Source organism: Megalops cyprinoides, chromosome 2 (assembly GCF_013368585.1).
Source record: "Megalops cyprinoides isolate fMegCyp1 chromosome 2, fMegCyp1.pri, whole genome shotgun sequence".
Lineage (NCBI taxonomy): Eukaryota > Metazoa > Chordata > Actinopteri > Elopiformes > Megalopidae > Megalops > Megalops cyprinoides.
The window spans coordinates 31,555,897-31,581,235 of record NC_050584.1 but is presented as its reverse complement, the minus strand read 5'-3'; the positions used below and the strand labels follow the sequence as shown (position 1 = coordinate 31,581,235).

At 40.1% G+C, this 25,339-nt stretch overlaps 3 protein-coding genes across 4 annotated transcripts; all 3 read right to left on the bottom strand.

Annotated features, from left to right (window-relative positions):
- Positions 1-271: 271 nt before the first annotated feature.
- Positions 272-3,403, bottom strand: LOC118773521 (protein Dr1). The gene is made up of 3 exons (XM_036522498.1): positions 2,994-3,403; positions 2,365-2,528; positions 272-1,329 (listed from the first exon to the last, which is right to left on the bottom strand). The coding sequence occupies exons 1-3, from the start codon at positions 3,211-3,213 to the stop codon at positions 1,183-1,185; spliced, it is 531 nt and encodes a 176-aa protein (XP_036378391.1). The 5' UTR covers positions 3,214-3,403; the 3' UTR covers positions 272-1,182.
- A 2,085-nt stretch (positions 3,404-5,488) lies between these two features.
- Positions 5,489-8,482, bottom strand: zgc:109982 (uncharacterized protein LOC553564 homolog). The gene is made up of 6 exons (XM_036522366.1): positions 8,386-8,482; positions 8,081-8,242; positions 7,592-7,771; positions 7,410-7,503; positions 6,030-6,213; positions 5,489-5,727 (listed from the first exon to the last, which is right to left on the bottom strand). Exons 1-6 carry the CDS (start codon positions 8,480-8,482, stop codon positions 5,494-5,496), a joined length of 951 nt encoding a protein of 316 aa, XP_036378259.1. The 3' UTR covers positions 5,489-5,493.
- Positions 8,483-11,189: 2,707 nt separating this feature from the next.
- On the bottom strand, positions 11,190-24,404 carry scinla (scinderin like a). 2 transcript variants are annotated; one of them, XM_036521260.1, is made up of 17 exons: positions 24,328-24,404; positions 21,969-22,170; positions 20,796-20,950; positions 18,404-18,565; positions 17,238-17,387; positions 16,882-16,971; positions 16,200-16,332; positions 16,027-16,115; positions 15,468-15,683; positions 14,321-14,454; positions 14,088-14,178; positions 13,635-13,805; positions 13,133-13,307; positions 12,851-12,966; positions 12,572-12,649; positions 12,310-12,370; positions 11,190-11,965 (listed from the first exon to the last, which is right to left on the bottom strand). In XM_036521260.1, exons 2-17 carry the CDS (start codon positions 22,147-22,149, stop codon positions 11,805-11,807), a joined length of 2,163 nt encoding a protein of 720 aa, XP_036377153.1. In that variant the 5' UTR covers positions 22,150-22,170; positions 24,328-24,404; the 3' UTR covers positions 11,190-11,804. The 2 variants fall into 2 exon arrangements, with proteins under 2 accessions (XP_036377153.1, XP_036377155.1); XM_036521262.1 differs by having other exon boundaries at positions 21,969-22,152.
- Positions 24,405-25,339: the final 935 nt, after the last annotated feature.

The following is a 25,339-nucleotide window of genomic DNA, read 5'->3' as shown; positions in this document are numbered from 1 at the left end:
CAGAAAAAGCTTTACAAAACATGGTGACTTTATTGCTTGGAGAACAACTTGGGAAAAGGAATGAGAGTGGGTGTTGCAAACCATCACTTGTTACCTCACACTCACAATGCAACTTTTACACATCACACCTGAAAAAAAGAGATATCAGATCAGCTGTTCACAAACTGAAGTCACCATCTGCTTATAAGCAGAGTAAATACAAACCACATTTTCATGTGTTTTTAAAGGGAACATATGCAAAACAATAACCTTACATTTATGCCACCTAATACAGGACCCAGCCCCCTTCCTCTTTGGTTCTAGAAGACAAAAAAGAATTTCTACTGTCTTTCTTTTCTTTCTTTTAACTTTTACTTCTGAAAACAATGGTGCCATTCACTGAAGAGGGCAGGAAAATGAAAAACTACATATGCCATACTTAATACCCACAAGTAACCAAAAACATTTTTTATTTTACAAATCAAACTTCACATACATATTCACGTCCCCTATGAGTGCTTTACAATGAGGCTCTGAATCACACCCACATTAATAAGAAGGGAAAAAAGAGGAACTGTAAAAACCACTTTAAAAACAACAGAAACAGACTCCATTCAACAAGATTTTTGTCATAATACACTATCAAAAATTTAAACCTAATGAAAGAAAAAAGTAATTAATCTAAATGGGAAGTACCTAAAGAGCTGATATGCTCCCCTCCTGCTCAACAAAAACAGCAAAGTGTGTACTGATACATTTGTCACTGTTGCTTTTTAAATCAAACACTGGATCCTAAACATATCCTTACAACAAAAGGAACACTGGCCTGCAATGAGAAATTCTTATATTTTTAAGAGACCAAAAAAGACAAGGCAGTAAAATGCAAGGGAGAAGGTGTATCCCTTAGTTTCAAACTATGCCTTACTGCCTTGTTTTAGCCTGCAAATAATGACAATAAAACAAAGTACAAAGAGAAAATAAGTGAACTGGATGCCTTACAACAAAAAGAATCTAACCTGAAAACCTCCACTGGAAATAGAGTACATCAGTCCAGACTAAAAGTCATAGGGAAAGTGGGGTTTCCCAACACTGTCGATACCCCTACTGACAGAGGCATTCAGGAAGACAGTAGTGTCCGAGTCCGCCTTGCTGGGCTGGATTTTTGGGGGTGGGGGCAGTGCAGGCTTAGCTCCACCCCACCAATCACAAGTCATCCTCTTCGTCCTCGTCCTGAGAGGAGCCAGCCTGGCGCGCCGTGCTGGCGGAGGCAGCAGCAAGCTGCGCCTGCTGTGCAGCCTGTTGCATCTGCAGCCACTCCTGCTGGGCCAGCTCGGCCTGCTGCTGCCGCGCCTGCAACGCAGACAGAGGAAACCATCACATGCACGGCCTACGACTGCAAGCGCATCAGCACACCGACCCACACACCCTCCCGACAACCCATGGACACCTGAGCTGCATCCAAAATTGCTAAATTGTGTCTTTTCCTCAATTCCTACATCCTCGCTTCCCCCGTGAACCGGAAATCTATAACTGGTCCCCTCCTTAAGGACAGTTCCAGTTCCATAGTGAGGAAAACAAGACATTTCATCAACTGTCTCCTGCAAGGGATGATGTATTGATGTATCGTCACACTGAAGAGTTTTTCAAGGACATAAACCCCCACTGACGTGTCAAATTCTATGCATGCTTACTGTGGCGACAACATAATCATCACTACAGAAATACACAAAAAAACACACATTTATGCAGACAGAGAACAATGACAAATCATAACACCAATAAATCATATTTGGAAAACATTTGCATACATGGATTTTGTTGCTCTGAATAGTCTGTAAAGAGGTGATGTAATATTTTACGTCTTACGTAAAACTATTTTTTTTAACACAACATTTCATTTTATGGATGAAACATTTGGCTAGCAATATATTTACCAATTCCATACATTCCATGCTAAAATAATATCTGCATTGGAGAGGGAAGGGATTCCTGCTAATCATCATACAGAAGTTCAACACAACAAGGACATTCCATTTCCCACACCATGTCAGGTATCTCCTTTTCTCCTTGCACCTGTCGTTGGACAGCGTCACTAAGGAATCGATGAAGAAACACAAGGACTCATCTCTAAAGTATCTGGATGCACCCCTAGTCATGCACAGTTCATCACACACTTTCTCCATCATATACCTTCCTTAAATCTCTACAGGCAAATCCCAGACACATTCTCCCACAGAATCCCCACTAGCCACCAACAAACTGAAACTCTTCTACAGAAGAAATCACCACCTTTTTCAGCAACATCAGTAATTTGTCAAATAGTGTGCTATTTTGGTACCTTAAATGTGACAATGTTCGGTGCAGATATTAGTTTATGATTTTTACCTTAGCGAATAACTCTTGCTGTTGTCTTAGTAGCTCCTCCTCGGGAATGCCTAGGTTTTCAAGACGGGAGTTTGCCTTTCTTCTTCTGAGTGCCACTGTTTTGCACTCCTGTAGGACATCTTTCACCTCTGTGATGTATGATGCGAATCCAAGGCTTTCCAGTGCTGCATAAACATAATGGAGTTTAAAAAAACAATAGCTGGCTTCACCAGCTGAAAGATGCTGCGCTGCACTGCAAAATGAGGACAATTCTTACGAAAAAGGATCACTTGTCGTATGCCGAGTCAGTTTCCACCTAACTACTTAGTCAGGTTGGCACCATAATTTGATAACTAATGTTGTGGGGGGATTTTTCGCACGGAAAGTCTTTAAATATTAACAAATATGTAAGCAAGCGAACAGACTCTAGCTAGCCACGTCTGAGTTACATAAATCTTCCGATGGAACCATATCATTTAGAAGCAAAGAATCTGTCGATTGATGAAATCAAGCCACTACCCAAACACAATTTATCCACGTCTGAGAAATGAACGGCTAATGCACTCTTAAGTCAAATTATGTGGGTAACTAGGCGGATAACAGTAGAAAACAAACATAGAGAACGTGAATTAACGTTTAAATCATCTTACCATTAATAACATGTTCTGGAGAAATTGTTTTCTTTTCAGACTTGTTGCAAATTTCATTTGCTTCTGAAGAGATGAGGTGAATAAATTCAGTGCAACAATTCACCACGAGCTCCCTGGCATCATTAGCAACCCTCACATTGGGAAGAGTTTCTTTGATCATTTTATTAATAGCTGCCCTGGGTATGGTAAGATCATCATCGTTTCCAGACGAGGAGGCCATCGATAAATTAGTCTTCTTACGACCAAAGAAACTAACTTACACTAGCTAACTGTCCAACCAGCTTAAACCACGTTAAATACGTGCAGTAGACTGCAGTGGTCTGTTAGTGGTAGCTAATTTACTCCAAGCTATTTTGCCAGCTACCTTTGTAACAGCTACACTGGAATTACTGACTAGTAGTCGGCTAGCCAGCTCATGTAGGTAGCTAATATTCAATGAATGTCGGCTAGCGAGCAGCAATGTTTCCACCGCTACGAAGCTAGCTGGCGAGTTAACTGCTATCGTTTTCGGACGCTTTTGTGGCCATGGATGTTATGCGCTAGCTGTCTTAACTAGTGTTGCCGGAATGTTCGTTTCACAGTTTCACTTTGATACTCAAACTTCAAGTCCATGTGAAAAAGTTGTTTTGCCAGTTATTGCACTTTTACTGTTTGGTCCGCGGTGTCGGCGCTGGATAAAAGCTCCCTCCGGACACAATCCGACATAGGTACACACTATTCTTTCCGCATCCGGTTACGTTACGCGTATCTTGAGCCGTGTCTTTGGATGAGACTACGAGTGTGCAGTGCTTGTTCGCGGTAAAATCATAAGAACGTTCCACAAGTATATTTCTCAAAGGAAACACCTAAATATAGAGCTTAGCAACCGACTTTAAGTTACATTGTTATGCAAACAATATTGTAGCAAATTGTATAGTGTAACTTTAATTAATTGTATAGCTATAGATTAGGCTACACATGTTTTAGAGTCGATCTTGAGATGCCGATTACTCATAAACACAGTTTCGTTAATTTGTGGTAAAATGGGCACGTTAGTTTATTTCATACAATATTTGCTACATCAACATTATCTGCAACGGATCGTCATGGAAACTAGCTGCTTTCGGGTTGCCATAGTGGATTTTGTAAACCTCTTGGGTACATACCCAATGAGGAAATATTTCCTAAATGCGTTCTGTCCACGGGTATCACGTCCCTACACAACTTTGTCTTTGAGGTAAAAGTTACTAATGTGATATCCGTGGCATCCAGAGTCTTTTTTGGATGAAATGCGAAGTGAATTCATTTATATTTATTTTACATCTAACCTGCCATACCAGTTACATTCTGCATATCTTTTCTGGAGGCTAAGACACAACTTATGTCACTTATGTCAATACTTAACAAAGACATCTATGCAGGATTTTGTAGTTCCACATCTAAAGTAGATCGATAGTAGCATGAAGCCCATAATTAATGGGTTATATACTTGTGTCTGACACATTCCTGAGGACAAGTGTTTGTGTTACCCCATTTTCTGATGTATGAAGTCCAGAGGTCGAAAATTTCTTGACTGGTAGGCTACAATAATAGAAAATAAAGATGAAAATATTCATACAATGATCACGGAATGGGCAGAGGTCATTTCTTTCTCAGATATGGGACATATTTAGCTAGATACTTAAAACTTAACTTACTGCATCTCAGTAATATTACCAGTGTTGTGTTGGTGAGCCCAGATTATATCATTATCTCTAATGGGGTTACATAATGAAGATACAGATTATGTCAGATACTGTGTACTGTAATGAGGTTACACAATTAAATCTCTTAAGAGCCTGTCATTTGAAATTTAAACTGTCATTTGAGTGTAGTCTATTGTAGCTGTTCTGGGCATCTGCAGAAATCTTGAGAAAGCTTTGGTGTTGCCTCAAGTAAAATATCCATAACTTTGAAAACACATACATACATACATACAAAGAATCTTTAGCATATTTTCCAGTATTTTATTCTTACTTTTAATATTGTAAAACATTATATATGTCATATTCCTGGTCCTCATATATGGATATCATCCTTTTTATCTCAGAGAAGGATACTCTGAGCTCTTTACAAAATATAGAATCTGTAGAGCCTTTAATAGGCCTGCCTTAACTAGGTCAGAGAATGAACAAGGAGTGCTGGATTGCAAGTACAGAATCTGCTGTGGCACAAAGGCTATTGCCCTCTGCTTTCCCTTCTTAAAACATATTTTCTCCAGGCAGTTGTTCACAACAGGTCTACAGAAATAGTTGTAACAAAGTAATGACTGTCAGAATGTAAAATCAGGAAAACCTCAGCTGTGCTTCAAAATGCAAATAAATTCTTGACATTTTTCCAGTTTTTAAATCTTGATTTTGAGGTGCAACAGTAAACTTTTATGGAAAAAATTACAAGAATTATTTCTCTAAAGGGGAGTGTAGGAGTGAGGGTGTGAGAGAAGAGGGTTGCTGAGAAAGTCCTGAAGCATCAGGACAGAGCTCTAAGACTGTGGTTTGTCCAGGGTGAAGCTCTTGCGACTCCTCCAGCGTAGCAGCTTAAGGAAATTGAGGCTGGCGTTGAAGACCTTGTCATGCTCAAATACCATCTTGTAAAAGGTATCAATGGGCAGGTCACCATTGGGGTCTGCATACTTTAGGGTTGTCATAGGTGTATAGAGGGTATTGGTCTGATGGCGGAATGGTGGGTTCTCCATGGTGATGATCTTGTGCGTGTGCTGGGGAATAATCAAGTTTGTCAAAAACAACACAAAAGCAAACAAAAAATAAAGTGTAGAACTAACTGTGTTAATAGAGTGGGCTTAAGGTAACAATGGAGGAGCTAATGCTTCATTATGACGACTGATGCCATGAGTATACAAGTAATATCTTACGTCTACATAACAAAACTCTTCAAAATTATCATAATTTGATCATTAGGTATTAATACATTTATTTGATTGGGAACTATTCATCCCTCACTGTCTTTTATACTTATACTGAAATTAATGATGTCAAACATTTTGCACCACAGAAATACCTCTGCTATATCCTCTGGTGTCTGTCCAAGGCTTTCAAAGATCTGGTAATAATTTTTCAGGTAGATGTTGGTAAACATGTCAGCCGTGACTTTGTCTGCTGTAGATAGGTCTGTCTTCAGGCCTTCTTCGTAAACCTTACGCTCAAACTCTGTCACCACCGGGCCAGGCTCAATCAGGCTTATGCTAGAAAGAAAACAATTAGATTAACTTCATATACCTTTAGATGATTCTGTCAGGCTCCACATGTACATACTACTAAAATGACTCTGTCCTGTTAATGGGCAGGAAACAAAACTCTGCTTATTGGTTTCGGAGATTTATTAAGTAAAATATGATTTACAGACATCGTCTTTGGGAGGATTAATTAGTATTCCTTATTGGAATAATCCAAGGGGCGGTCTGCTGTTAAACATGCAAGGAATATCCATGAAGGGAAGGATAATCTGTGGTGGTTACTGCCATTAGCCTAGTTTAGCACTCATCCGGTTTATAGAGTCACATGGACTCCTTCAAAAGAAGGACACTACATGTACCTCAGTATGGTCTTCATTTGAAGATGGGAGTCAGTTGAATGATTTTTTCTACACAATTTTATCACATTGTACCACTGACAAACATTTATTTCTTTTACAGCACAGCCTGGCCAAATAGTTTGCAGGACCAAAAAACTCTTATAGAATTAAGAGACTGACATCATTTCCAGCAGATAAGAAACTTTACCATTGTCTTTCAATGGTATTATATAATGTTGCTTTCCATAAATAGATGTTTGCCAGCTTTAACAGAGACAATGTCAACCTTCTGGAATTTCTGTTGAGGACAATACAGTGATTTTGACAGAATGATGAGGGTGTATGTATCACTTTTGAGATACATATGCCACAGCAAATTTAAATCATATTTGTTTATCAACATGTCACTTTGGGTGGTTTTTCAGTGTGACATATGTATCTGTTCTATGTAAATTGCTGATGTCCTTTTTTCTGAGACTTCCTTCAGCTGTGTATGCTGTCTTAATACGGTGAGGTTCTGTCCTGTTGAACTGGTGTTTCAATGACCTTGCACCCATTTATAACATATGTTGGTTTGGAGATAAAAATTTCTTTTATTGACATTAGCTTATTAAATAAAATTAAAATGGAAACCAACATAATAAAATTAAGATAGGAATGTCTGATATATGCTCAAGATGTCAACAATAGCAATTAAAACAGCCCAACAATTATACATGCTATTTTAAATGGTATGTCACAGAAACAGATTTCATAGACTCAAATCATGAGGAATTAGCTCCTGTCACAGTCCATCACTGAGTTATTGAGTGACATTTGGTGGTGATAGTAAATTGAATGGAACTGGCTGTGGTGAGGAGCACTTACTTCAGATTAAACCTCAATGCTTGGACAGCGAGGCTCTCACAAAACCCCTCTACAGCAAACTTGGAGGCAGCATAAATGTCGTTGAACAATATACCTGTGGAGATAAGACAGCTCTGTTAAACAGTCTCACAGATGTGCTCATAGGACATTTGAAATATGGTTCTCATTGACGTCCCCCTTACCCTGGATGCCCATGACACTGCTGATGACCACAATGTGACCACTCTTCCTCCTCTTCATGTCTGGCAGGATCTCCTTTAGGAGCCGTACCAGACCAAAGAAGTTGGTGTCCATGACAGTCTTCATCTCCTCTATGGACTGACACTCAATGGGCCCAATCAGACCCATCCCAGCATTGCTGACTGTGGGGGAATCCAAGTCACAGGGAATGTCAAAACTTACAACAGGCTCATAGATAGGTCCCTGAGGAAATTTTCTGTAGTACACCAAAGGAGCTGGTAGGGCTGTAGTTGCATGAAACGTATAGACAATGCAATATCTGTTAAAGTACATGGCAGTTAGATCTTTAAGGAGCAAAACCATTATTGTAGAACAAGTTGTAAAGAAGAAGTTGAAATGCTTAAGAGTAAATTAGAGGCCATGATGTTATGAATGCTAGCACATACTCTGAGATTAGAGAGACAATAAGACAGTTTTCCACTGTTCCTTACTGAGGATGTCAACCCTCCTGTCAGGGAGGCTGTCCACACAGGCCTTTATGGACTTCTCATCGCACACATCCAGCTGCTTGACCTCCAGGGTCCTGCCCAGTGTCCGGCCTGCTGCCTCTATGAGTGGCTCTGCTTTTGTAAGATTCCTCATGGTAGCGTACACTGGAGCGACAGCATTGGGTCAGTATCAGCTGTATACACTGTATCATATCAATACATTTATATGCCCATTGGACACAGGAGCAGGCATCCAACATAACATTAATCTTTCCTGCACAGTTCCACCCTGAAAATGTTCCACTCACCCATAAATCTCTTCTTCTCATCCTTGGCAATGCGGACGGCCAGTGCTAGGCCAATGCCAGAGGAGCAGCCAGTGATGAGCACAACTTTCTGGTTCATGGTGACCCCGAGAGCAGACGTGCCTTTCCAGACTCCAGTGAAAGTGAACAAGATCCAGGAACGGCAAAGAGACTCCAGCTCTTAATCCACTGAGATCTGACTCAGCTGAAGCTGGATTTGGCTCATCTGAAGCACCACTCTCCACCTGGACCCAGGATTAGTGAGCAAGTCAGCACCACACACATGGTCCAAACGCACACTGGGGCTTTCAGTAATCATGTAAGTTTCACTGGTTGCAGAGGGAAGAGTAATACCCACTTTAAATGTTGAGCACTGCTGCCTAGTGTTCCATATTATGTCTGAAATATGTTGGAGAACACAGCCCTGTCTCTGCTATTAACATGACAGTTTTCCATGTTCTTCATTCATATGCTATGACCAAAAAGAACACTGACAGTGGTATGTGAAAAAATATTTTATAATGGTTTTGGCCGGGAATAACAGCAGAGGTTGTGAAGTAACTGTACCTGAAGTAAGCTGTACCTAGGTGTGGACAGAAGTAATGTTTCTCTTCTCTGAAATGGATCGACCGTTGTATTACTATGGTCATGAGGATTTTTTGTGCTAGTTTCATCAAGCATTGTCAGTACCATGTGACAATCTATTCTGTGGGCTGGTAGCATCTTCACAACCCACAAGTTCACCACTACTAAATACTGAATGCTGTATGGCTCTGCCATGCTTCCATCTTTATCAGGAAGTCTTAGAAATAAAAATGCTCTTTGTTAAAGGTTGAAAATGGCAATTGTTACATGTACTCCATATTTCCAGTTCTTGTTGAAATCAGGTACTGCTTACTGGACTATTTTTGTGAGGTGCAGCAAGAAATGTGTGATATGAGACTATTCATCATGGACCTGTCCATCAACACTTATTTGAAGAGCAACGACTAACCTGGACTTCCCCCTTAGTATTCCTCCTTAAGGCATTATTCTTTCTACACAGAAGAAATTACTGGGCACATTTTTAATGTATTTTTAGAGCTTCATTGTGTAGTTAAGAGGGAAACAGTGGGAACATATTTCACCTCATACTGTAATTATAATGGACACTGGGTCATAAACTGTTTTTTTCTGTTACTAAAACATGGCGCATCTGCCAATGTATTTAACAGTACCTCTTCCAAGCACTCTGGCGAATTCTCTCGATGATGAATCCTGCTGCATGATGTACAGTACTGGTCTTGGATAGTGCTGTAGCCTATCCAACCCAGACCTGGATGCAGATTCAAATATGAAGCAAACCTGGAGTAGAAGGGCGGGACGAACCCTAATTGCGGCGTACATGTCGGTACCTGGAACACACAAAGAAAGTATGCTCACCTGCATGAGGTCTTGGGTCCGGTTTTTCTGCTTTCTTTTCACCTCTCCCAGGACCCTCAGCTCTTTCTCACTCTTGTCCAATGTTATAGCACACTTTACTTAGGCAGCATTATAATCAGTGAAACAGCAGACTAAGAGAGATTACATGTATTAGTGACACTGAAGGCGAATAAACAGAGTGGAAGCAATTTGTAAAATATTAATGTTAATATAAATCGAAAGGCCTCTTTTAATGTCAATACTTATTTAGTACGCTGAAGAGTGGCTATGATGGAATTGTGCATTGCTCATGTTTGGCCGACAGAGGTTATTACTAGGCTTACAGTCAAGGTTCTTGATTTAATCAAGAGCCTTGCAATGATGTCATTTTCAGAAGATGCACGTGCAAAACCCTGTGGCCTGAATCCTATGCGAGACCCCCGGTCATAGGTTCAGGTCCTTCTCACATCACCTGTTTACATGAATATGTGTAACAAAACAAAGATTCAGAAATTTTATCTAACCTGCTTGTCTACTCAGTCAGCTACCTACTGTAATAATCAACTTATGATCAACTAATAAGCCACTCTTCACTAAATATTATGTAAACAAACTGTTTTTGGTAGTATGTGTATGTTCTGCATGGAAAGTGAGTAATCCTCGAAAAATGTATCAACACAAGTTAATGACAATGGTGTGATGGAAAGTTTCATTATTGTGGATATAAACATTGTGACATAAAACAAGACACAGTAGTCTATGTATTGTATGATAGTCCAGCATAGGTGTATCCCACAATAGGGCAGACTGGGATTTATGAGGACAGGCTGGCATTTGTAAAATGTGTGCATGGGAGGCATGTTAGCTAGCTAATTATTTGACACAAAAGGTTACATTACCATTGCCATATTAGTTAGCTACTGTAGCTGCATACCCAGCTGTCATCAAGTAAATATGATGACAGTAGCTACTTTGATCCTTGCTATGCATTGCTGTGCCTCAGTGTTTTACACGGATTCTTTTGGCTTGAACTCAGGAAGGTGTTTTTTAAATCAGCACGACATGATAGTATTTTGAGTAAATTACCTGACACTGCTGTGGGTTTATGCTACAATATACAATAAAATCACAACTGTACTTTGACTTTTTAAAACAATTTGGTATTGTTTGTATTGCTTGGGACCCTATGAAAAATATACATTAGAAGCTAATCACGTTCTGCAATAGTACAGAATGGCAAAGCCACAACAATAGAATGGAAGCTGTGTTCAACATTTTTTTTAAGAAATATGCAGCTGTTGAACAATGGCAATTGAAATTTACACTTAGGCAGCATACAGGAAACTGTGGCCTTGACAGTGCAGTAAACATTCTGCCGTGGCAAGTGCATGAACAACACACAATTATTAAGGAAAAACAGCTTTCAAAAAGCTGGATGTTTATTAAAAAACCAACCACCCTTGCATTCCACACACGAGATATTAAATTTATTCATTTTGATATCAGGAGATATGAACTTATCAGACTCTGTCTGACTTAGCATCTACTGAGACAATACACTTTTAATGGAAAGATCACTTTCAGATTAAGGCCGATGGGTATCATGTTAAAACCCCCTCATTTTTACATTAAGGGTTTTTAAAATACACCTGTGGTAGTCTTCCTGATTCTGCCTGCAGTAAACTAGCAATCTGAGAGGTTATCCCAAGTACATATGCCATTTTCATCTAGGATACCATTGTTTCAGCACAAGATTAATGCTTACAAGCAAAAACCACTATTATACATGGAAACCTTAGTGTAAACCAAAATATGTGGAAATAAAACATGAGTATACATGGACAAGAAGGTTTGACAGTTTCTGTTAAGTGTAGGAATTCTGCGGCTTAAGGCACCTTATCGTGTATATTGAATAAGGCCTGATAGCTGAGTAAAATTAGCTTTTTGCTTGAAATATGCTGATATCCTGAGGTTATCTAAGAAGACAAGCCATGCATTCATGTAGCAAGAATGTTTGTGATTTAGAAGTGAGCCTGGATCCGTTCCAAGGGGTCTGTGTCCCACATTTTGGGGTCCCAGGCCTGGAACCATCCAGTGAAGGTGGGGGGTTCAAAACCCTGCTTGATGGTGGTGATAGGAATGCCACGACGACCAGAGGGGTCAGAATCAACATACTCTTTAGCTGAAAAGCAAACATGAAAATTGTTTCCTGGCTGTAGTTTAATTCATAATGAAGTTGAATTCATTTCAGCAAAATATTCACTAAGAGCTCATCAAGTCACTGAGCATCTTATCACATGAAGTTCTTTACATAAAGGTCATGGTTACAAAATCCCAGATGTGTCCTGCTTAAGTAATTTACTTGTTTCATTTAAAAAATCTAGCAATATAAATGGGCCAAAGAAAATATAAGGTCTACAGGTTTAATAAAAGGTAATATTTTGAGGAAATTAATAATGTAATATCAGCATGTATGCATATGTATGACAATGTATGTTTATAAGAACATATGCTTTTGGATCTTACCAATTTTTGCAGATCCAGTTTTCTCCACCTCATTGGCATCATTCCCAACCCACAGGAAGATCTGGGAAAAAAGCGGAGCATAGTGGTTTACCTCTTCACCTTCATGGGTTTCATGGCTTAGGAAATAATAAAAGCAACATCTGCCCAGTAAATGTGATCTTGTACTCTGAACAATGGCAAACCCTTTGCAGTGTAATAGTATCATTTCATACTTGTGCATAAGGCATTATGCCTCTGGCAGGCGCTGATGTCATGCACTAACCTGATCATAGGTGTCCAGCAACATAACATCATCAGTGGCAAGGTCAGCCTGACCAAATTCTCCAGGCACCTCCTCCACCTGGAAGAGAGCGAGAGAAAGGGGGGGGGGGAGAAATACAAGGAGGGAATTAGAAGGGTTATGAAAGAATAAATGAGAGATGATGGGAAAGTGGGTGGGAAAGCAAGGTGACAATGGCAATATTCACAATATGGTGACTTGCATCAACGACAACATCCCTTCTGTGCCACTGCTGTATTGCGATGCTATCCAGTGACTTACAGTCAGTCTGCCTGTCTTGTTGGAACAGCCAAACAGGCGTGGGGGCTTGACCGTCTTCTGCAGGCTCCTTGATGTCTGGTAGTCCTTTTTTCCACCGAGAGCTGACCAGAACCCAGCTACGGGAAGAGACAACAGCATTACAGCAGAGTACTTCCACTTCACATACACAAACTGGGAAATAATAGGCAATAGTCAGTCAGTGCAGTCACTTTAAAACAGCAATGCAGATTTCTGCAGCCCGTTTCCTGTGTGGAGGTGGTTAAAGACACAGAGAGAGCCTACCTGGCTCCTTGCCCTCGGACACCTCGGTGGCACTTCCTCCAAGGAAGCTGGCCACATACTTTGCAGCGGCCATTTCCTCCTCATTGGCACCCACACCCCTCCAGATGAATAAGGAGTCAGCGGATTTCAGCACAAACACATCATTGGTGTTCAGGAAGGAGGCAGAGGGGTCTACCTGGACAAGAGAGAGCTCAACAATTCAATATGTTCTTGTGTCCAGATCATTACTTTTATGTTTAGCAGAAGTTAACTTCCTTGATAAGTAATCTATTAAACTTAGCACCTTCTGTGTACTGTATCTTATTAAAATATAGTTTCGCTCAATGATAAGTAACCCAATCTCAGCAAACAATTCAGTATTCTTTTCTGCTGGCATCTCCATCTTATATGTAACAAATGCAATATGTGACTGATGACACTACGCCTACAAATGGAGACTTTCTCGCCTGTTTTGTCTGTGATTGGCCAAATCTATGCTGCCCTGGGTGAAGACTTGGCTCACCTCCACAGCTCGTGTAGCACGAGTGGAGCTCTGGCGGATGTGGAAGAGGCGCGTGCTGCCTGCCCGGGTCTGGCCACCCTTGCGGGATGTCCCGCCACTGTGGATGATCATGGGCTTGCCCTTGAACAGGCTCATGAGGTGGGACGGCTCCTGGCCCTGTGTCACACGCACCTGCAGGCGGTGACATCGCACATAAGCCAAACCAGCATCAATACTTAATAATTCAGCTCTTTTATTTCTTGATTAACAAATAACTAAATGTGACAGTGTGTTAATATACAGATTTTCTGTTCACAAAAATGTCGTATGTGCAATGACATGCAATGTATGCTGATAAATATAATATAAATAAATATAATTTAGGAGTCATGTAGGGGTTATAATAAAAAATATAGCTAAAGGAATATGAGCCCAAAATATCAATCACCTAATATTCAGGGAAGTCAAACTCACCTGGACGGGGGATCCTCTCATAGAGTCATCCAGCTTGACTGTGAGGAAAGCAGAAGCAGCCAGTTCATCCTGAGTGCACTTCAGCCCCTGCCTAAAACACACAGCATCACAGGAGTTACCTTTGTCCTGTGGATGGATCCGTGTAACATCCCAGATCACTCCTGCTGTCAGTAAGAGCTCCATGTACATGCCTTGTTATGCTGCCCTCTTGTGGCCACACACTGAACACTCACCACGTGTATATGATGTGTTGATCCCTGCCTCCTTGCCTGTAGCTGTACAGGATGAGGTAACAGTCTCCTCCAAAAAACTGCCCATAGGTGGCAGGATCCACTGGAACTTTGTCTCCCCCCTCAACACGCCAAATCTAGAAGCAACAACCACAGACACCTTCAGCTGTTACACTACTCCCTCTTTAACTGGATCATATTGGTTGAGTTAGGGCTTCAATAAACAAAACTACTGTTTTCTTGTGACATTAGGAACAGTGTCTCATCAAGTTGTGTTTTGGCCAGGTTTTGCAATGCTGATTAATAATAGCGTGTGCTGATCAGGCTGAAAGTACCATAAAAACAACTTTATGTGCTTGATGCATATTTTAACCTTTCATATTCAGTGAGCAGCTTCCTAAATACTAATCACACATTTTTGATGGTGGAGAAAGGTGATGAAATGAATGCTGAAAGAGAGACCTGTGCTCTGTGATATGAAAGCTACAGCTTTGTATTTATTGACCAGCATCTTGTCTTTGCAGCTCTTCTGAGACTTTATCCAACTGTTCAAGTCTTCTTAATTACTACACATCTTGACCTGTTGATACCTTGTCTCTAGGCCCTTACAAATTTCAAACTTGATGCTAAACAGTCACAGAAACATTGAGGGAAAGTGCAACTATCGCACAAGAAAAGTGACACCATTCTTGACTATCAGTTGGCTCTAAAGTAGCAGAAGTTGTTCTGACACACACAGAATGTACAAGCTGGGAAATAAATGACACATCAGTGTTGTTTCTGACATGTAAAATAGCTGGGGTACTTCCTCTATTGCTCTGAACTGGTTTTGGGGTAAAACTTAACTGAGTAATGGAAGTGGCAATTTTGCATCAGTATACTACTCTTTGGTTGTGTTTGTATACATATTTTTAGTAGACATAGTTTTCTACAATCATGGCTTTCTGTACGTTTCACCCATGGGTTACTGCATATTTGCACACATATAAACTACCCTCCCAGCATGCATAACAAAAGGCTTCTCAGGTCTATATACCACTTAGCACTTCACAGAAGGATGGCACAGTGTTATCCAGTGTTTGCAGCCAGTTAGACAATGAATATGAGTGCAGACCTCCTCTGAGCTTGTGCTTGTGTTTGTGTGTTTTACCTGGATCTTCCCAGTGCCATCATCCACCATGCCATGCTGGGCAGCCATGGTCTTGTTGGAGTGCAGGGAGGAGGCGTCAAATGGAACTTGCTCCACTTGAGCAATACGACCAATGGCGTAGGCCTTGCTGGGGCCTGTGGTCTGGTCCTTATCTTTCCAGTTGGAAAAAAATTGTTTGAAGAGGGTGGTCTCACCTCCTGCTGGCAACACCTGGATCTGCACTCATCAGAGACACAAAGCCATGATAACTCCATGACCAGGCAGAGTCTCTGACACAACAGAATCATTCTGTGAAGGTGTTTGTCTATGAGAGGGACAACATAGTCCAAACGGCCAAACTAAACAGGATATGAAGCATAAATAAATGTGTTATTTCCTTTGTTATACAGTCAGGAGCTGTCATTTGGACAGTCCCATTGCAACAAAAACCAGAAAAAGAAAATATAAAACAACTAAAAATACGTATATTGCATGCTATTTGTGCTAAACATGCATAGAAGTTCTGAGGAGACACTACCTTGAAATCATTGGAGTAGAATACATTATTGTGGATTTTTACCTGAGTCATCTTGGAGTAGTTCTTCTCTTTGATGAATTGCTCGGCAGCCTTCATGGCAGCCTTGCGTTCTGCTGCGTTGGCACTTGGTCCTGTGTTAAGAGTGACAGTCAGCATCTGGTAGTCATCCATAAACTGTCCGCTGTGACCTCTGAGAAGAACATCAAGTCTCTTACCTTTCCACACGAAGAGCTTGTTATCCACACCATTGTCCAGGATGAAGCATTCATTGGGTGAGAGCATCTCCTGTTTGAAGGGGCTGGCCGGGGCCACAAGGGATGACTTCATTGAGCCAGCAGCATCAGAGATCTACACCGGAGCAAGCAGTAATGTTACACTTCCACCCACAATGATTTACCCAAAGAAGTCACCAATGCTCATCACCAAGTACCCAGGAACCATGTTACACCACCCACCACTGTCGGTACCCTGAAGAAGATTGTCAGTTGTGTGCAAGGCTCATCTCACCATGACAACTTCTAAACTTCTGCTCTTTCTCATGAGCAAACAAGTAAGACAAATATATTCCTCTGATGCACTTGCATATAGCCAATGGCTACTTTTTGCACTACAGAGTGGGTCCTCATTGAAGGATAGGCGCTACTCCACTGGCATCAACCATCAACTATCCCTGGAGGAACTGAAGTCAGGTTGGTTCACATATTTCTAACTGAACAGTACCCTACATATCAGGACAAAACTTGAGAGGTAGAGATGATGGCAAAAACAGTCTTCAGCAAAGTGTATTTTCACATGCTATAGTTGCAAATCTGTTATCCTTGCTAATCCCATGAGTTAGAAAAACTGGACCAAGTGGAGTACATATGCTACATGAGTGTGGAGACTCAGAAGGCTTACCATGTAGAGAGAGGCCTTCTTGACACTGGATCTGTCCGTGGCCTCATCATCGGGTTGTCCAGCTGGGATGTTAGGTTTGGGTCCCAGAGCCTGAACCAATAAGCACACAAATATAATTCACACAGCTCCATTTAGGTATAAAGTATTTCCAGGTTGTACTTAGATCTCTGCATATGTAGAACTGAAAAATACAACTTCCCTCACACAAAACAATATTAGCTGACTGCTTTGCAAGTAATGTGACTCTGAAGGAGCAAATCAAAAGCTGGAATTCAGTAACTGCACAGACACCCTTGGATTCTGTCTCTCCTCAGTTTGTTCCTGCATGGTGGGAAAGGGTCACTAGCTTGACTCACTTCAATGACGGCTTCTGGCTCTGCCCCGTCCTCAATCATCTGGAGCTTGGCACGGCCGCTCCTCTCATTGTCGCGGATATCGATAGCCACCTGGGAGGCCTTCAAACGCTCAAAGCGGTTGCAGTCACTACCGCACCACTGGTAGATGTCCTGAGAGGGGCAGCAATGGTCATTACATGGGTCTCATACTTCATGCAAACTAAGTTAGCTTCAATAACATGTTTGGTCAGGATGCTGTCAATTAACAGTTGATGTATTCTGAGAATGAGACACACAAATCAATGTAAAAGGGCAAAATTTACTATAAATGGATCCCATGGACAAATCATTTGGTTCTTCTCAATATCAAATGCATGCTATATTTGCTACATCACAGACAGGGGCTGTTAGAACAGAATTACACAGACTGGCTGATGATTGCCAATGATATCCATGATTGTTTATGTTCTACCATAAAGACTGTTTGTTTTAGGGAAACATATTTGAATCAGTAATGTGATTTCCAACTTTGTGTCAGTTGTTCTTGTTCATGGAAGGCGTAACTCTACATATCACTGTAAAGCTTGGATTCATACATTATGAATAATAGTTCATAAGTCTGTTGCAATCAGATCAATTAAGTAATAGATTTACAAAGTGCTGTCCACTGAAATCTTCATGCAGAATAATGCCCTTGTGATTTATTATTTGCTTGCTATATGTCAAATTTTCTAGTGAATTATAATGTCCAGTTTACATTATCACCTTTGAAATGGTATAATTATGTCTTGTGCCTACAGAGATTCCATTCTCTGTTTTAGTTTTCAGAGAGCTGTACTGGTTCAGTGTGTTTTAGGATCAGTGCAAAAAAGAGAGATGGAGAAGGCAGCTGTAGACGCCTCAAACAAATACTTCTTTAATTGTTGTTGAAAGAAAGAATTTATACTCTTTAGTTCAATACAGATGTTTTGCATGATTCATCTTATGGATTATTTGCAACATCATTTTCCTCACATTACAAAGGTTAGCACACTCCCAAAGCTCAAAGTGTCATTTCAAAAGCCATTTATCAAGAACTGACAGACACTGCATTGGTGTTAAGATTTTTTTAGTTAAGTTTGTGCCTTTTTTAGTTCAGCTTTTTTCAGCTTATCTGAACAAAACTACCCATCCAGGGTAGCTCTTACCTTGCCAAGGTCAATGATGAAGCAGTCTCCCTTATTGAAGCTGTCCCAGGACATGCCAACCTCAGTGGCTCTGATGGCACGCCGGCCCTTAATATGCAGCAAACGCCTGACATTCATGTCATTGGTCACCACATGCTGAAAGCCAGAAGCGACTCCACCTTGCTGTAGAAGTACGACACAAGAGTCTCATAATGGCATCATGTCACAGATTGGCTCCACAACTGTAGGTTACCATTCCACAATCGCAGTGGAACCTTGCTCAAACAAATAACTGATTATTGTGCTCAGAGGACAGTCATTTATTGGTGGTGGGAACCAGCTTTAGCTGCTTCTGTTGTGGTCACAGTATCAGGATACCTCTACAGTGCCATCTGTCACAGCAAGAAAGAAAACAGGGGCAATGGAACAGCTTAATGGAACAGCATAATTAACCTTACCACACAAGGTAATCACAACAAAATTCTACTTTGGAACATCATTTTAATACAAGAGACTATTATTTGCTTTAATATAGTACTTTTAAGTAATGCATGTATAGGGCTGACTTTATGTGATGTCTTTAACATAGTGCATTAATATTTAGTGTGCTCCATCCCAAAGTTGATGACATGTTCAGAATACGCACTTGTGGTATGGCTAAGGCTGAGTGGAAGGCTATGATTGCCTAACTTATTTTAATCAAAAAAGCAGCAACAGAAAATTGAGAACAGTGATTAGCAAAGCTGACTGGTGAAGGCATCATTTTACACCTCAGTGCACATAATATGAATTTCAAAAGCCATCTAGTTTGTGGATGAAACCCACTCATAATGAAGGGTTAGGGTTAGCGTTAGGGTCAGCGATGGTGCTTTGACGGTGAGGTATGAGTGGGGCTGTGTCAAAAGTCTGAATCTCAAGCTGAAGATTACATTATTCCATATGTTTTTTTCTGAGTACTACACAACGGTGGAAGTCCTCTCGTACCCTATTCAGCAAGTTTTATCACTTTCCTTCTTTTCCAAATTAAAAACAGACATGCTGTGTTACAATTTTGTTTCTGTTTTCCAAAATACATTTAAGGAGAATGTATTAGCAACAGTAAAAAAAAACTTTGCATGGAAATGCAATGGTTATATGGAAAGAATGTTTCACATCTTAGGAAGAGAAGTAACAGCTGCCTAAAATTTCACAGTACTTCCCTTTTTGCTGTTCCCTTAAGAGGGAACATTAGCTGTACACTATGATGAATGTCAAAATGGCATGCAAAGCTTTAAAGCTATAATTTTAACTCACACATGGGTTTCATCATGACATATAAGTTGTGAGCAAAATGATACAACACTCAACACAACAAACCCTTTTCATTTTGCAAGCTTTGTAAGATATCTTTGGACTTCAGTCTCATTACTGTAAGGCAAAGGTTGCATGTTCGATTATTATCAATGCTTAACTGCTGGCTGACAACTATACACATCTATCTACGTTGAGCTACTGACTTCCCTGTGCCTGTAACATTTGTTTTTTTTTGCCTATGAATGGACAGTAGAAATGGCTATAATTACCTGATGAAAAAGGAACTGAAATCAAGGAGCACAGACATAATCTCAGTCATACTATTCTATGTAGTGTACAAAATGAACAAATATACGCTGAGCATTAAAAGAAACCTTCTCCATATGCACATACAGTATATTTTTAGAAAGAATGTATAAGGTATTTATTAAACGTGTATCTATTAAATATTTAAAGGTACAATGTAAAAAAATATTATACAGTATGTACATTTTGGATATTAATTTGGTATCAATTTAAGTAATTGACAATTCATGATTTCCTGTGACATACCTAACTTGAGTGACTTTTGCTGTTGCTTAGGCATAATATTGCCTCATTTGTTACAAAGCCAGTTAGGGAGAGATGGTTAATCCCCTCAAAAACATTCATTAAATGGGCTATGCAAAAACAATCACAAAGATGGGCATGATGTCCAGATCTTGAAGGTTTTGTTAATCATGGTCTTACTGATGGTATGATATTTCATTGATGTATTGTGTTTAACTGCTACATCTTCCTGGTTAGAAATAGCTGGCTGCAAACAATAGGCTGACATTGTTCAACCTCGAATTTCTTCAAGGCCATATTAGTCATTTTGTTTCTTTTTAACTCCTGTGAAGGTATATTAAAGAATTAAAATTGATGCTAAATAGGTAACTTTCTAATTTCCTTTATGTTTCCATGGAGAATCTAATATGCACAAAATGATTAGGAACAAAAACAAAATTACAAAAATGGCAACGCAAGGTGCCATTAAGTTGTTTCAAATCGCTTTTGCAAACACACTGCGACACCTCACACTTCTCAATGAGGGCCACACTGATCTCTCTCTTCCAGGCACTGTAGAGCAGAAATTCACCTTGTACTTGATGCCGGACTTGAAGTAGCCCAGGAAGGTGAGGGACTCATTGTTCTGCACCTCGCGAAACTGCACAGGCCCACCGCCCAGGTAATCATCCAGCTGCGTGGCAAAGATGGCAGCAGCACCACTTTCATCCTGAGAGCACTCGTTTCCTAGGAAGAAAGAGAAGCAGACAACATCAGGGCACACAGTTAGGCAACGAGGTACAACAGCCCTCTCAGACCCTGTTAGAAAATCAATGGCAGATCACGGCATTTTTACCACTGACAACCTTCTAGCTTTCCCTGAAGAGTAAGAGACCCTTACATAGATATGACTAGTACTTTTATAATGAAGTGAATGTTAGGAAGAGGAAACTCCTCCATCTGTATCTGATGAGGTTTTTGTGGCTTCTTTACAAAAGCCTCTCTACAGACCTTATTTTCTTTCTATTAAATTGTTTGTATATCTGTTGATACAAGATGGCTGAGTTCTAAACAGAATATTGACAGAAAACTGTACACATACTGTATGTGTGCAGGCTCCAGCAAAGAAACATTCAACTTTTACATCTATGAAGTGATTATCTGAGTGTTGTTTTGAGCCAAAGCACTTGGACCCTCCCCATGTAATTGTGGTGCAGCGTTTCTATGCTGGCTTGGACTCAAAACAGGAAAAACTGCAGCAAACCTCCATCTGGTGCTGAGAAAATTGCCTCTTAAATCCCAAAGAAGCCTCCTTAAGATGAACAGACCTATGTTCAAATCAAACAAATGGCCCAAAGGTCAGGGCATACACAGCTCCTCCAAAATATCGACATCTGGTTCCATGGGTTTGCTTATGTTTTTCTCAAAACTACATGTAGAATTCTTCAACACTAAAATTATGGAGACAGTATTTTAGACAGAGGTCACAGGGCTGTAAGACTTGTCTCAATACTTTGATGATCCAAGAACTGATTCCCACAGACCCGGACTTGACCATATGCATTTCATATTATGTTAATTTGTAACAAGTTCACCGTAGTTAGTACAAGTGCTATTACAAGGCAACTTTGCATCATGTATTCGATACACTCTGATACAGAGCATGACCCTTTTTCACTTCCTGTCCACAAGGTTCTGCTAGAGATAAAATTAATCTCTACCAGGCAGGACCTCCGGGCACACTCTATGAATAGATGTGACATACCCATCCACATGTGAATGTAGTAAGATGGAGCTGAGGTGGTATAGAGCACGATGTAGGCATCTCCAGTGTAGAAGTTGCCATAGAGTTGCTTGGGGACAGGCTTCAAGTCCATATTCTCCACACGCCAGATCTGGAGACCTGGCCCTTTCCCAGCATTCTGGAACTCTTTGTGGGACACCATGGTCTACAGTGGCAGAATAAACTGCAGTGAGACAAACAAGAGAATGATCCTGGACTTTTTGTTTGACGATGGTTCAAACCAGAGAATGTCCTGTTACTGTAAAATGACAATAAGATATTTGGCCTGACTCACAAGAACTGGTATATTGAAAGAGCTACTGCTTCCATCTTGTTAATGTTTAATGAAATATTTTTTTTCAGTTTTCCCTGTGTCACTTCTGATTGAAAACAGTGAGGTGTGTGTGAAATGACTCACAGACTGAGATTAGATTCAGAGCTTGATGACCTTCAGTTAATGCCAATTAATTTCACTCTTCATGCTCTTTCAATGGAGTTAAAAAGTACATATGGATTTCTGCTCCGTTAATCAGAAAACACCTAGCAATGTGAGAAACCAAGATGGGTGAGTGCACAAGAAAGCGAAACGGCTGTGGTAGCACTATGCTGGCATCCAACTGAAAAAAAAGAACAGCAGAAAACTGTTGGCAGAAGGAATGACCTTCAATGACTGTGATGGTCATTGAGGCTTCTCTCTATTTTGCCCTGAGTGCAAAGTGCAAACACCATTCCGCAAGTGTTGACAGGGTGGAGATAACAGGGTGGAGATAATTACATGCATGATGACTGACTGACTGACTAATACAGGTCCCCTGAATCCTCTTCCTGAGCCGCTTATTAACTAATATGAATCTTCACAAATGCAAGAAGTGGCTAGAAATTTGCATTAAAATGAAATAAAATCACTTTCACGTGTATCTGGATTTCACCACTTTTATGAATGGCCTTTTCAAAGTAAAGGCTTGACAGGCTTGTTATGTATTATTAATACATATTATTAATACATATTCTTGTAAGACTGCCATAGTGACATGTCTTCGGTTCTTACTGTCCTCTTATTCTTGTGGGCCATTTTATATTTTGAAAACAGCATTTTACGTCTGTCGGTTGTGCTTTTAAAAATGTTGACCAAAGTGTATGCTCTGTCTAATGCTATAAGTAAACTGAGTGACAATGTAATGAATAAAATGGATGGAAGCTGCAACAACCTTCGAGGAACACAGCTCTTTAATCTCACGGATTATTCCCTCCTATCTCATTCGAAAAGAAAACATTTAATTCAGGTCACATCCGTAAACAGACACACCCATGCGATTCTTCAGCAGTGAGTCAGAACCATTCCAGTTCTGTGCAGATCCATGCAGTAGTAGTAGTAGTACAATCGAGCAATGGATCCACAGGTTATAATCGTTTTAAATTATATTTCTGTGGAATGTTCAGATCTTGAATTTGGATCGTTCCCAACAACTGCAGACATGCAGAACACACTTTGTTAAAGTCTAACCCCAGATTCAATTGAACGCAACGTCCATGCATTTAAACAACTAAACTACGGTAACGTTATTTTTGAAGCAAAATTTTCTAAATCAAGAAAAGTACTTGTAATATGCTGGGTGCTTATAGTTAAGTATTCAGTTAGTCTCCTTTTAATCTAATCTCCCCTACAGCATCGTTGTGATATTTATTAAAATCCACAACTGGAATGAAAAAGTGTCGCTTTAAGAGTCAGCTTCGCTTTCTGGGACACACAATTAATTCCATGTTCTAAGCCAATCCACGTACTTTCAACCACGACTTTTTTCCTGCCCAGACGAACCAGTAGCAACATGTTCTTTCCATTTGTATGCGATCTGAAATGCCTACCCTTAGCATCTGGTAAAGACAACGATGTGCAACGTCAAAACATGCAGTGTTTGTCTCGCAGGGCTCCGTCCACTCCCACCCTCACGTATTGTAAAAATTGCGCACAAACAGATCCCAAAAACGTTAAACATCGCACTGAACTGTTTTTTTGTAATTTCCGCTCAAGCCTCCAAAACGAAAAAGAGGCCCCGTCACATCTGGATATTGAGTTAACTTACTTCGCACCGAGTCTAAATGCTTATTTCTGGTCTTTATTATTTCCGTGAATCGATGCAAATGTTTTTTTTTTTTTTAATTAAAATTCCTTTTGATTTGAAGGAAAAATACAAACCCAAACCACGACTGGTTTCCGTTGCTTTTCATCTTGATCATGAAAAGATATTGAAAAGACTGTTATAAGTCAAATGAATCATCGCTGTACCTAGTTTACTTTACTAAATATAATTCTCCTCTTGTTGGTGAAATCGTTGTTACTTACGAGGATAGCAAAGTCAGTGGATCAAGGATTTGCTCTCAATGAAGAAGGCAGATGTGGATGTTGCTTCGTCGTCCAGGTTCTGCAGAGGTTTAACTTGTGAGTCACTGTTATATAGAGGCTAGCACATTCAGGGGAGAGGCGTATGATTGGCCGACGACCAGGAAACATTATGAGGAGATGTAAATATGTTTGATTTTTATTTTTCTCTGCGATGAAAAAGTATATCTGCTCAACCTGTCAGTCGTCTACGATGCGAAAAGTTGTGTTGACAGAATAGTGTATACTTTAGTTATGTTGCAGTTTTTTAGTTTATTATTCTTCATGCATGTAACTACATCCTTTGTATGACAAACCATCACTAACGTGAAAGGTAAGAACCCTTTCACATTCGTCTTAATGCTGTTGGACACATTTACTCTTAAAATCACATGCTATGTTTACCTAAAGAGACAAAGAGTGCAGTGTCGTATTCGCAAATTGTGATGTTCTTTTTGAAGGAATCTACGTAAATTTCTTTCAGGGAACCACACAGCATTCATACAATAGCCACTTGAGTTCTTAAGAGGCGTGTATTACACCTACTGTATACGGCCCTCTAATGCCATTTTTAAAACATAGAATATATTGTTCATAGTTTGCCATCACGATTTAACAAATACAATCAGAATGTTTACTTCTCAGGTCTAATGTACAAATAGGCTTAAACGTTTTGTAAATTTGCAGCTTTCAGTGTGTGCGCGCGCGAGCGAGCGCGTGTATGTGTGAGATATACTTGTGCTTTTTATAGAGTTGTCGATTCGCGTCTTGATGTTCAGTTTCTTAATGTGTGTGTGTGTGTGTCTGTGTCTTGGCTCCAATAGTGTCTGGCTAGTAGTAATTCAAACCATTTATTTAAAAAAAATGTCAAATCAACCTTTTTGTTGGCTCTGCCAAAAATATTACAGCTGGTATTGATTCCCTCAAAGACCACTATTCTGGAAGGAATTACATTCCTATAATGCCAGCTAAATAG

Excerpts from the sequence above, each read along its gene's own strand:
- LOC118773521 (XM_036522498.1), bottom strand. The coding sequence starts at position 3,213 with ATGGCCTCCTCGTCTGGAAACGATGATGATCTTACCATACCCAGGGCA. Across the intron at positions 2,529-2,993 it reads TCCAGAACATGTTATTAATG|CACTGGAAAGCCTTGGATTC; the intron begins GTAAGATGATTT and ends ATGTTTATGCAG. Across the intron at positions 1,330-2,364 it reads AGCAAGAGTTATTCGCTAAG|GCGCGGCAGCAGCAGGCCGA; the intron begins GTAAAAATCATA and ends TCTGCGTTGCAG.
- zgc:109982 (XM_036522366.1), bottom strand. The coding sequence starts at position 8,482 with ATGAACCAGAAAGTTGTGCTCATCACTGGCTGCTCCTCTGGCATTGGC. Across the intron at positions 7,504-7,591 it reads CAGTGTCATGGGCATCCAGG|GTATATTGTTCAACGACATT; the intron begins GTAAGGGGGACG and ends TTATCTCCACAG. Across the intron at positions 5,728-6,029 it reads CACCAGAGGATATAGCAGAG|CACACGCACAAGATCATCAC; the intron begins GTATTTCTGTGG and ends ATTATTCCCCAG.
- scinla (XM_036521260.1), bottom strand. The coding sequence starts at position 22,149 with ATGGTGTCCCACAAAGAGTTCCAGAATGCTGGGAAAGGGCCAGGTCTC. Across the intron at positions 12,967-13,132 it reads GTCCGAGGGCAAGGAGCCAG|CTGGGTTCTGGTCAGCTCTC; the intron begins GTAGGCTCTCTC and ends CTCTTCCCGTAG. Across the intron at positions 12,650-12,850 it reads ACAAGACAGGCAGACTGACT|GTGGAGGAGGTGCCTGGAGA; the intron begins GTAAGTCACTGG and ends GCTCTCTTCCAG.